At 37.2% G+C, this 11,436-nt stretch overlaps 1 protein-coding gene across 1 annotated transcript in view; it reads left to right on the top strand.

Annotated features, from left to right (window-relative positions):
• Positions 1-11,436, top strand: part of ANKRD31 (ankyrin repeat domain 31) — a 95,844-nt gene that overhangs the window by 42,755 nt on the left and 41,653 nt on the right. The window contains exons 9-10 of the mRNA XM_008578110.1: positions 4,091-4,143; positions 5,377-6,889. Coding sequence (XP_008576332.1) covers positions 4,091-4,143; positions 5,377-6,889 — 1,566 coding nt within the window. The remainder of the gene's footprint in view (positions 1-4,090; positions 4,144-5,376; positions 6,890-11,436) is intronic.

The following is an 11,436-nucleotide window of genomic DNA, read 5'->3' on the forward strand; positions in this document are numbered from 1 at the left end:
ATCTCAGATTTTCTTCAATGTCTTTGATTCTTTTTTCATTTTTTTTGTCCACTTGTATTATTTCAAACAGCCCATCTTCAAGTTCAGAGGTTCTCTCTTCAACTTCCGTTAGCCTGCTTGTTAAACTCTCCATTGTGTTTTTTTTTTCGCTGAATAACTTCTTCAGTTCGGCAAGTTCTGCTACATTTTTTTTTAGGACATTGATTTCCTTGTACATTTCCTCTTTCAGGTCCTGTATACTTTTCCTCGTTTCATCATGCTGTCTAGCTGAGTTTTCTTGTATCTCATTCAGTTTCCTTAGAATTCAATTGCCTTATTTTTTGTTTTCTGTCTTCTTCCTCCAGAAGTAAGGAACAGAAGGAAAGGATCTTTGTTTTGTCTACTAATACCAGGCCTTCAGTAAATGTTTGTTGAATAAATAGTGTGTCAGTCCTCTGAAAGAAAAACAAAATAAATTCTTTCCATTTGAGAGATGTGTATGTGCTTCATTCATGTTTATTAAATTATATTTTAATAAAAAATTCCCCAAGAGGTATTTTCTCCCAAAGTCTTTTAAATATTATTATCTTTAACAACAGTGGCTTCTGCCACTGGAATTTCCCCTTTGTGCACAGGAAAGTTTAGTCTGAGAATCTTCCTAGACATAAGTTGGGTGGTTCTCCATACAAGTCCTGCAATTGTCGCTGATCAGAACAAAACTTAGGCTGGCAGTGGATACCCATCCTTGGCTAAATCTCTGTGTCTTCCTGTGCACAAATAACAAAGCTATCCCTGCCATATCAGTTCTTTGATACAAGTGTTAAGAGTTTTGTTTAAGAGTTCTTTGGTGACAAGCAATCTACTTCAGGCAGAAGAGGGAGTTTCTTGGCAGGACAGCTCAAGAATTAAAGAAAAAGATCCAGGCCTTGAAAAGGTCAGGGGTAAAAGCAGCTCCAGATCTAGGCAGCAGGAACCTATGGACTCTGGCTGCCTATCAGGACAAGTACTGGCAGTCAAAACAATAGATGCTCGCTAACCCACCTCCATTGGAATTTATGGGTTTTTTTTTTTTTTTTGATGATCACTCATTCATTCATTCAGAGCTTGCTGTGTGTCAAGCACTAAACAGTGTTAGAGCCTAATAAAACAAAATAAATAAGAAACTGATAGCAAACAATTACAATGTATAATAAAGAAATGCTTATGTCCTGTGAGAGTACAGAAAATAGACATGTAACCCAGACTTCTGCATATTTAAGAGGATAACAAGACAGATGTTACATATATATCATAGTTAATGAGTAAGTGTCAACACAAACCCTTTGAGAAGTCTATCAGGAAAGATCTTTTCCTGATCTAAATGGTTTTAAATGAAATTTAAGTACATTCCCATCCCACTGGTTTCTATTTAATATAAGACGGTTCCTTCAATTATTGTTAGGTGTGTATGCTGTTGAAAATAAGGTGCAATACAACAGTCTGGCTAGGATCATGAGACTGGGTTTTCCTAGTGGCTAATGAATGCATTTTATTATTTTATAGCCACTTATTTTATAAATCATTTACTTGCTCAAGAAATATAATAGAACACCATTGACTCAGAATTAAGAGCTGGATCAAAACACCCTACTTTTATAATAAAGAGAGAATTTTATTGATAATTGAAGGCCACCAAAAGGCAATTACTTAATGGTTCTTTAGAGCAAAAGCCTTTCTCTCTAGTAGCCAAATTGTACCAGAAGATAAGAGAGACAGACATAACTTGTTGAGGCAAGGTGTATCAAACACATTGTGATAGATTATTAAAACAACCATATTTATATTTCAAGTATATGAAAAATTGCAAATAAAATATCCAGTTAGAGAGAAAGTATTTATATTTTTAAATTTTTGCTTTAATAATTTGCTTAATTGCTTTACTTCTCTATTTTATGATCGCATGATTTCTTTTGCTCTTCTGGGAGTGCTTTCTCCAGCATTCTAGCCCTTTCTCCAATTCCAGAATCTCCTGTTCACCAATGCTCACTTCTAACCTATACATACCCAAGGGAATTTCTTTCATGGAAAGCAATCCCAAACCTTTCTCCTTAGGACTTAGTTCCCACTCTTCCTTTGTGAGAGCATTTACAAAGCTGGGTTGCATTATGATGCTTTACCAGATGGTTTGAATATTTGTTGAGTCTGAACATTCAAAATCTGTCATTATTTATTAGCCTACTTTCCAATATAAGTGCAAAATTTGTTCACTTAAAAGAATATCTGTATGCTTATACAATCAGTATTTATTTTTGAATTCTAGTTGAAGAGCTTTTAATTATGCGAATGATGAATAAAGAACCTTCCTCATATAAAATATATTTGCTTCTTTTCTGTCTTAGAGTAAAATACATCTATTTTGGTATAGGACAAGGATTAATTCTTACTAACTTTATAGCCATTGGTAAATTAACATCCCCAATTTTCTCATTGTAAATTTGGGCTTTTAACACCTAATCATCTACATGGATATAATGGGATTGTTAGTGCGAAGACTGGAGTCAATGTATGTAAAATATCTCAACACAGTACCTAGCACATGCAGGAGCTCAAAGTGACAGAGGGAAAAGAATACAGCTAATCTACATGGATATAATGGGATTGTTAGTGCGAAGACTGGAGTCAATGTATGTAAAATTTCTCAACACAGTACCTAGCACATGCAGGAGCTCAAAGTGACAGAGGGAAAAGAATACAGCTACAACAAAACTCACCACCTCAAAATTTACATTTGTATAAGTTGGTTATACTAGAGAATGTAAAGTCTTAAAACTGAGAGGAAATAAAAGCCCTTTTCTTTCTTCAGTTTCTCTTAGGAAACATACCTGACAAGGTGGTGCCTAGAGAATATTATTTTTCTACTCTTTTATTTAAGAACCAAAGTTTGGAGGAGGCACAGTGTTCTTTACGTTCTTAGAAAATAAGAATGATAGCAATAATAATAATGGAGTACTTTCTGTGTCCCAAGAGTTCCTTCAAACTCATTACATGTACTATATAAGTTAATCTGCATAACAATTCTTTAGGATAGCGAGTATTATTAGCTTTCATATATGGACATTATATGGAAGCAGAGACATTAAGAAACTTGCCCAAGATCACCCAGCTGATAAGCAGATGAGACAATATTGAAACTCAGGAGTAAGACTCCATAGGCTGCGCTCCCAGCCCTATTGCTTGTTAGAAGGACATTCTGTATGCTTTTCCTCACCTGAATGAGGTCAGTGGATGAATGTCAGGCTTCGTTATGCACATTATAATCTGACTGTTATAATGAAAATTATTCCCAAGAAATAAATCGTTCTCTTATCCAATTATATTCTTGCTAAAATATTTTACATTCGTAGCTTATAATATATTTAAGGAACTTCGTATTCTTTATGTATCACATCTAAGATGTTCATTTATTCCTTCCTGTCCGCTATTCCTTTGTGCAAGGGGTTGTTTGTAGGTTTTTATCTTTTGTGAGCAAATGCTTATATAGGTAACTATAATTCCACCTTCAGTATTTAAAGGACCCAATGAAAGAGACACTAAAGTACTTTCCTTTTATTAGCAACCTAGTTTTTTTCCCCCTATGCATTAACAAGGTGAGTGACCTTTTCCATGCATACGTATTTCACTTTGAAGAGAATATAGCATTGAAACTAAGACCTCATTAAGCAGACCTATTAGGAAATGATATTAATCTAATTATGAAAGAATTTTTTTGCCTTATAAAAGTAGCTTGCACTCAGTAGCATAATCTTCTGAATGAAAAAGGCATATGTGGATATATCTTCTGGGAAAATAAAAAATATTGAGATCAGTACCCATTATTAATATTAGTTATTTTGTTGGGTCTGTTTGCTTTTCCTATAGAAATGTTTTTAGCTCTCTCATGATAGTATTTGGTTTCTAATAAATATGGAAATTGTAAATTATAGGCATGTTATATTGCTAATTTTAATAAGAAATGTTTGCATAATTTCACTCTTTCCACTTACTTTTCTCATGACCAAGGACTGTGGGTTTCAGAAATCTGGAGTCTGACCACCAGAAGATGTTTACATTGATTTTCTCTTTTTGTTTACAGCCCAAAGGAATAGTGCTGACCCGTTAGACATAGAGGATGTACACCAGCACAAGGTATATGTATGTTTAGTAATAAACATTTTTATAGGGATGCAGTTGCTGGTTATTTTATAGATCATCAGAGGGAAAAAGACTGCTGAAGCATTAGTTACAAATAGTGACTTCACCTTTGCTTTTAAGACACTCCAGAACAATTACATGAGAATCAGAGGGTTCTGGGCTATTAGTTTGAAAAGCAATTGAGTAAATGTAGCATATCTGGGCACACTAGTGTATTGGCAACCATTTCCTTTCTCCTCCTCTTCATGGAGCCTGAGGTTTATCAACCATGTTAAATTTCCTCTGACCTAAGCACCAAAAAAAAAATAGTGACTTCACCTTTGCTTTTAAGACACTCCAGAACAATTACATGAGAATCAGAGGGTTCTGGGCTATTAGTTTGAAAAGCAATTGAGTAAATGTAGCATATCTGGGCACACTAGTGTATTGGCAACCATTTCCTTTCTCCTCCTCTTCATGGAGCCTGAGGTTTATCAACCATGTTAAATTTCCTCTGACCTAAGCACAGTATAAGAGTCAAAGGTGTCAGTCCATCCCTTCAAACTTTATACTAAGGTACATCGAAAAGTTTATGGAAAAATAGAATTAAAAGATCATGTGAATCTTTTCATGAACTTTGTGAAGTACCTTCGAATGGTGGGCAGTTACTCTTCATTTGGTATTTGAGTTGTAGCAAGTGAGAGGAAGCAGTGTTCCTGTTTTAATCTTAGCAGCCCACAATAATCTTTGTATACAGACCAACTTAGACGCATATCTGTCTTCTTGTTTTTAAATCCCTTCTTCCATTGCCTTACCTATAGTTCTCCCAGATACCAGAGGAAGAAACTCTCCTAATTCTAGCTCTAGCTATATAATATTTGGAAGAGGAGACTTTCTAAAACATTCCTGTAAAGTTTTTTTATCTGATTAGTTTAAAAACCCATAAAAATTATGCATATTAAATGTTTTATTATGCTTAGTGAGATTAATAGTGCTAAAATACTGGCAAAAAGGAATTAAAATGTACAGTAGAAAATAAAGATTAGTACACATACTGAGTCTAAGTCTATTTCATTTGCATTTCTACTTTTCTGAAATATAAGAGTGGATATATCCCAACAGACCTTGTGGTTAGATCAAATTATAAAATTGAATGGAATAATAGTTTCATTTATCAATAATCCAGACTAAATTGAGTACAGAACTACAGCTGAATATTAAAGCTAACTATATATTTTGTTTCCACAGAAACCAAAATTCAGTTCCAAAAATCGCATTTGGTCTGTTTGTAATGAAAATTCCAACAGACAGAAGCCAGAACATGTAAAAGTTGATAAAGAAAGCAAAGAGGGTTTATTTATAAGTAAAGACAATGTGTATGAATATTACCAGAAAGATCCCAGAAACACAAAATTTGGTAAATTCAAGCATAAACAATCAGCTCTTAACCAAATATATTCTACAGGACTCAGAAAGGGCAATCTGCTTAATATCAAAGATCCCAGCACAAATACATCTAAAGGTAAAGGAAGAAGAAACAGACTACATAAAAGGATTCAAGCAGATGATGGAGACTGCAATCCAAGAAAGTCAATAGTTGTCTCTTCTTCCAGGACAATAAACAGACTTGTTACTTGTCAGCAGCATGTTCTCCAAACCCTTGATGACCTTCCAGAAGAGTCATGTGAACCTTCTAGCTCAACTCTGTCAAGCCTGAAAAATGGATTAAGTAACAATATTGAGGCTTGTTCAGTTTCTAAAGAGACACATAGCCAGAACCTAGGTTTATCAGATAGTCAAGAAATACAGTTCTTAGAATTAGAATCCATTGACCAAACTGAAGCTGTTTCTTTCTCAGGACTTTCATTACATAAAGAAATCAAGTTACCACTTGTTACTGAAGATGAGCAGCCTCACACTCACCAAGAACAACACAGTAGCCCTTATAAATCTCATGAAAATAATCACTCAGGTAAAAAACATGAGAGCCTTAATAATAAAAAGGAAAATTCTTTCCCATCTTTTATAAAGGAAAATACTGATGATGATGATGACGGTAGTTGCTGTACCGCTGAGAAGGCTGTAACATCAACAAAGGTAATATGTTTTACAGATCGCAAAAGCCACTATAAAGAAAATACAGCAAATAGAGAAGAAATGGATTTTCAACATTTTTTACCTTCTGAAGACCATTTTTCATTGGAAAATGAATTAAAAGCAGGCAGCCTAACCATGCTTGCACAACAGGAAGCTGTTAGTTTTTCTGATTCACATAATGTCATTTCTGAACATGTTGCAAATTATGAACAATGCATATGTGGAACTCCTTTTGATCACTCACTTGGTAATCCTGAGCAAACTTTTCTGGCTTGTACAAGAACACTTTCAACACATGAAGTTTCAAAGTTGACTGGTCATGTGAAGCTATTCAAAGAGTCTCAGGATCATAGCCCCACAGCACCAACTTCTTTAATGAATCAAACAGATACAAATATTGTGGAAAAGGTGCCAAAGAAACAAGACATTAAAAGGAATTACAATGACAAAGTCCAAAAAACAAGTTCTTCAAATGGGCCTTTATCTACAGTTGTTCATTCTCAAGTAAGAGAAACAACTAAAGTTGAAAAAAGGATACAAGACCTTCCAGAGAATGAGACTATACATAATACAGATTTTTATTCCACTGACAGTATGAATAAAGAATTGACCAACATCTCACAACTTAGTCAAAGAGAAGAGAAGGAAATTTCTCACAAACCAGGTATTAATAGTAATGCTCAATTCGTATACATTTCCTATAGATTTACTTATTTTATAGAAATTCTTAACTGAATTCCACTCAGCATAGGCCCAAACTGACAAGAATAAGGACATGATTTGGGATGCTGCTAAACCTAATAATCAAGTAAAAGTGTTTTTCTGGAAAGTAAAACTGTTATTATCAAAGATGGTCACTAAATTGATACTGATAGAAGTTAATAAACAGTGTATCTATTAATTTTTCTGTTTTTTAAAAATACATATAGCATTTAGTACCACGAAACCTAACAATATTTTCATTGCAGGAAATTGTTACTGCCTTTGATTTCAACTATTCATTGTATTGCCCTTAGAGTTACAACCAGCAAACTTTATGTTTGTTATATAAAAAATATTTTAAGAGTTTTCATTCCTTTAAACAGTCAAGCTTGGAACAGAAACTCTATAAAAGTCTGAATTTTCTTTTCTAGTCATGTAACCAGAAAGGAGAACTACAACACTGATATTGTAAAATATTTGTGTTTCAGATGAGGATGTAACTAATAATATCAGTGAAGATGAAGGCACTATAAAAAATTGTGAGGAGAGAAAAGAAAAAACAGATTCAGAAATTCACATGTCTGCTGATCTCCAAGAACACAGAAAAGTTCAGAATTTCAAAAACAGGCAAAGTTTCTTGAAAGCTACCTGCAACCTGCAAGGTTTGTATTCCTATAATTGTATCAGTAAAAATATATACAATCAAGCCAAGCAATCCACTTTACTTCAGGGAATTTCTAAACTTTGAGATATATGAGTACTGTTTATCTTTTTTGTCATTCACTAAGTTATAAGATTATTTCAGCTATATTTGTTGTTAAGGCACCACTTGAAAATCCATTAGTCTTCAGATATATTCTTGTCATTTTTCTGCCTATGACTTCTAGTTTATGTTAGAGAAGATAAGATAAACAACAGAGACAGCAAGACTATTCAGTGGGGGCAGCAGGGGTGAATTGTGTCAGGCCCCTTAGAAGCATAGCCACTGGTTTCTTTTTGTCAGATGAGTGAACTATGTGTATTTGGCAATATGGACAAGCTGACTATTCTTTGATAGTTCTTGGAGCTAGTTCTAAAATGAACTATAGGCTGGGCCATTCAGTTTAAACAGTAAGCACTGAAAAGTTGATTTATCTACTATCCATTAAGGTAGGAAGGACACTGGATTAGGCATTCTCTGTGAACCTTACCCCACTTTCCTCCTCTTATGTAAACTGAAGCCCTTCTTATACATACCTCCTGTAGTGGGTTGAATGATGGCCTTCCAAAACATGTCCGCATCCTAGTCCCTGGAATTTGTGAATATTTTATTACCTTGTATGGTAAAAGAATGAATATTACCTTCTTTGGAAAAAGTTTTTGCATATGTAATCAAGTTAAGGACCTTGAGATGAGATCATCCTGAATTATCCAGGTGGGCCCTAAATCTAATGACAAGTGTCCTTATAAGAGAAAGACAGAAAGAGATGTGAGACACCTAGGAGAAGATGATGTGAAGATAGAGGCAAAGGAGCCATGTAGCCATAAGCCTGGGAAGCCAAAGAATGCTGACAGCCATCAGAAGCTGGAAGAGGCATAACTCCCATAAAGCTTTCAGCGGGAGTGCAGTCCTACTGACACCTTGATTTTGGACTTCAGGTCTCCAAATCATGAGAGAATAAATTTCTCTTGTTTTAAGCTACCCAGTTTGTGGTAATTGAGAGGAAGGGGAAGGAGGATAGGATGGGAGGAAGAGGAAGGGGGTCATGGTTGAGACTCATGGCACCCCCCTCATTCCAACAGGAGAGCCTGGAGGGCTTCTGGCAGCAGCTCAGCCATGGCTTGGCTGGATGTGGACTTTGGGGGGGCATGGCTGAGGCCCTTGGCCCCCCTCCAACCTGGGAGCCTGGGGTGTTTCCAGCAGTGGCTTGGTGGTCATAGGTGGGTTGGATGTGGATGTTGTGGGAGCATGGCTGAGACCCTCGGCCCCCCACCACCCTGGCTTGGGGGCCTGGGGAGATTTCGGCAGCAGCTAAGTGGTTGTTGCTCGGCTGGATGCAGATGTCAAGGGAGCATGGCTGAGGCCCTTGGCCCTCCCCCACCAGGGGCTTTCAGTCCTTCTAGGTTTTATAGGTGTTCTTTGGTGGTAGTAGACCTTTACTGGTTAATATCACAACTTTGTCTCTGATCTGTGGGTTTTTTGTTTTTTCTTTAAATTCTGTATTAGATTATTTGCTATTCCCACCACTTAAACTCTTGCACTGGAAATAATTTGTCCTTTGATTACTTCTAAAATGGAGGAAGTCCCTGTGGGGACTAGCACTTGAGTCCTGTGGTTGAGCTAAATTGCTGCTTTGCTGCTGATTCCCTGGGGAAGGCTTTTTGTGCAGCTCGGACTTTAATTGTTGACCTTGTAAGCCCTTCTGGGTCTTGTGAGGTCCAATACATGTGAGTTGTGTGGAAACTCTGGTCTGGGCCTGTGTCTTTTCAGCAAACTGCACCCCCTGCAGTTTTATATTTCTGATCAGTCTCCCCTGAGTGGGCCTATGCTGATTGCAGGGCAAATGAGCTGTTCATGCTGTGCCCAAGCGTACCCCAGGTGGGTCCATCTTCCTCCACTGCCCACACTCCAAACACTTCCCATGGGATGGGCCATGCACCAGTCCGTTGCAGTGACTCACCAACCTCTGAGTGGCTCCCTTTTCAGTTGCATGTGGCTCCTTATTCCTATGTGGGTTCACAGGAACCCTGTAAGTGGTTTTGCTGACCTGGGGGCCACTAGGGCCCTCTTCTCCCTTGCAGCTTCTAAGCAACTTCATACAAAGGGCACAGCTACAGCTTTTGCCAGTTCTTGCTCCATGTGCTCACCAGGGCCAGCCTTAAAATGGCTGTGGCTCAAAACAGAGCAGTCCTTTCTTTCTCTCATCATGGCTTCTCCTGCCTTCATGAACTCCATAGGTCTCTCTTCCTCTTCCCCTGAGCTCTAGCAGCCTCAGCTTGGCAGTTTGTTGCTTTTTAATAGTTGTAAATTGGTTGATTGTGGGAGAGGGTGATGCGGGGTACTGTCTATTCCACCATCTTGATTGGAAATCCAAATCTAGTAGTTCTGTATGTCAGGAATTGGACATGGCTTAGCCAGGTCTTCTTACAGCATCTTTCATAGGCTGAAATCAAGGTGTTGGCCAGGACTGGGGTCTCATCTGAAGGCTGGACTAGGAAAGGATCCATTTTTAAGCTCTTGTGGTTGTTGGCACAATTCAGTTCCTTGAGGGTAGTTGGACCGAGGGCCTCAGTTCCTACTTGGCTATTGGCTGGTGGCCATCCTTGTTTCTTAGTGTATAGGCTTCTCCAGCATGGCTGTATGCTTCATCAAAGCATACAAACTGAATGTAATAGAGCAAATCAGCTAGCAAGACAGAAGATGTTAACAATCTCTTATAACTTAATCAAAGAAGTGAAATAGAATGTTAAGAGATATTCTATTGGTTAGAAGCAAGTTATTTAAGAGGAGGGGATTATACAAAGCTATAAATAAGGGCCATTTTAGAGTCTGCCCTCAAAAGTAGGCTTGGGGTGAGCTGGAGAATTTGCATTTCTAACAAGTTTCCTAGGTGGGACTGATACTGCTGATTTAATGAATATTCTTTTCTGTTTCATCCCCCTAATCCTCTATTTTGCCTTGCATGTCAGTCTGAATCTTCTGTGATGCAGTTTGTACAGACAACAAACCTCCAGGTTCCTGGCTTTGGGATAGGGATCTGGGGTAAGAGGAGTGGTGGGGAAGGGAACTTGGTGTCTCAACTTTTCTATACATACAAGGGTACTTCAAAAAGTTTGTGGAAAAATAAAATTAAAAGATAATATGAATCTTTCTATGAACTTTTTTTTTTTCGTTAAATTTTTATTTTGTCAATATACAATGTATTAGATTATTATGGCCCATCACCGACACCTCTCTCCCTCCTCCCTCTCTCCCCTCCCACCCAAGAATGTCCTTTCCATTTGCTTGTTGTAACAACTTCAAAAAAGTATAGAACTTTTTGAAGTACCCTCGTAAATTTTCAATCATTCTCTCTATTTCCAGCCCTGTTCCACATACCTTCCTTCTGTGGTTCCTGATACTACCAAGTGCTGAGTGCCTGGGTTCAGATTGTCTCTCTTCCTCTGTAATTCCCTTTGCAGGAACTTGAGTTAGAGCATTCCTCACTTTGCTAAGTCAGTTCACTCTTCTCCATCAGTGACTTTCCAATTCCCCCGAATTTGTTGAAGTCTCTGTCCTCTATCATTTCTTCTTCTGTTTTCTTTAAATGGCACTTTTTAATATCTTTTACTATCATTTTAGCATGTTTTGGGGAGGAAATGAAGGAAAACATATGATCGGTCCTTTACTTTAGTTCCAGCTTAAGTCTCTCTCACTTTCACTGCAAGGAAAAGATAAAGAAAAAAATCTTTGGACAATGATATTGTATTGCATTTTTTATGAAAGAAAAGTAGTGTGGGGAAAATAGGATAATTTAGTCAGGCTCCCTT

This window comes from Galeopterus variegatus, unplaced genomic scaffold, assembly GCF_000696425.1.
Source record: "Galeopterus variegatus unplaced genomic scaffold, G_variegatus-3.0.2 Scaffold1632, whole genome shotgun sequence".
Classification (NCBI taxonomy): Eukaryota; Metazoa; Chordata; class Mammalia; order Dermoptera; family Cynocephalidae; genus Galeopterus; species Galeopterus variegatus.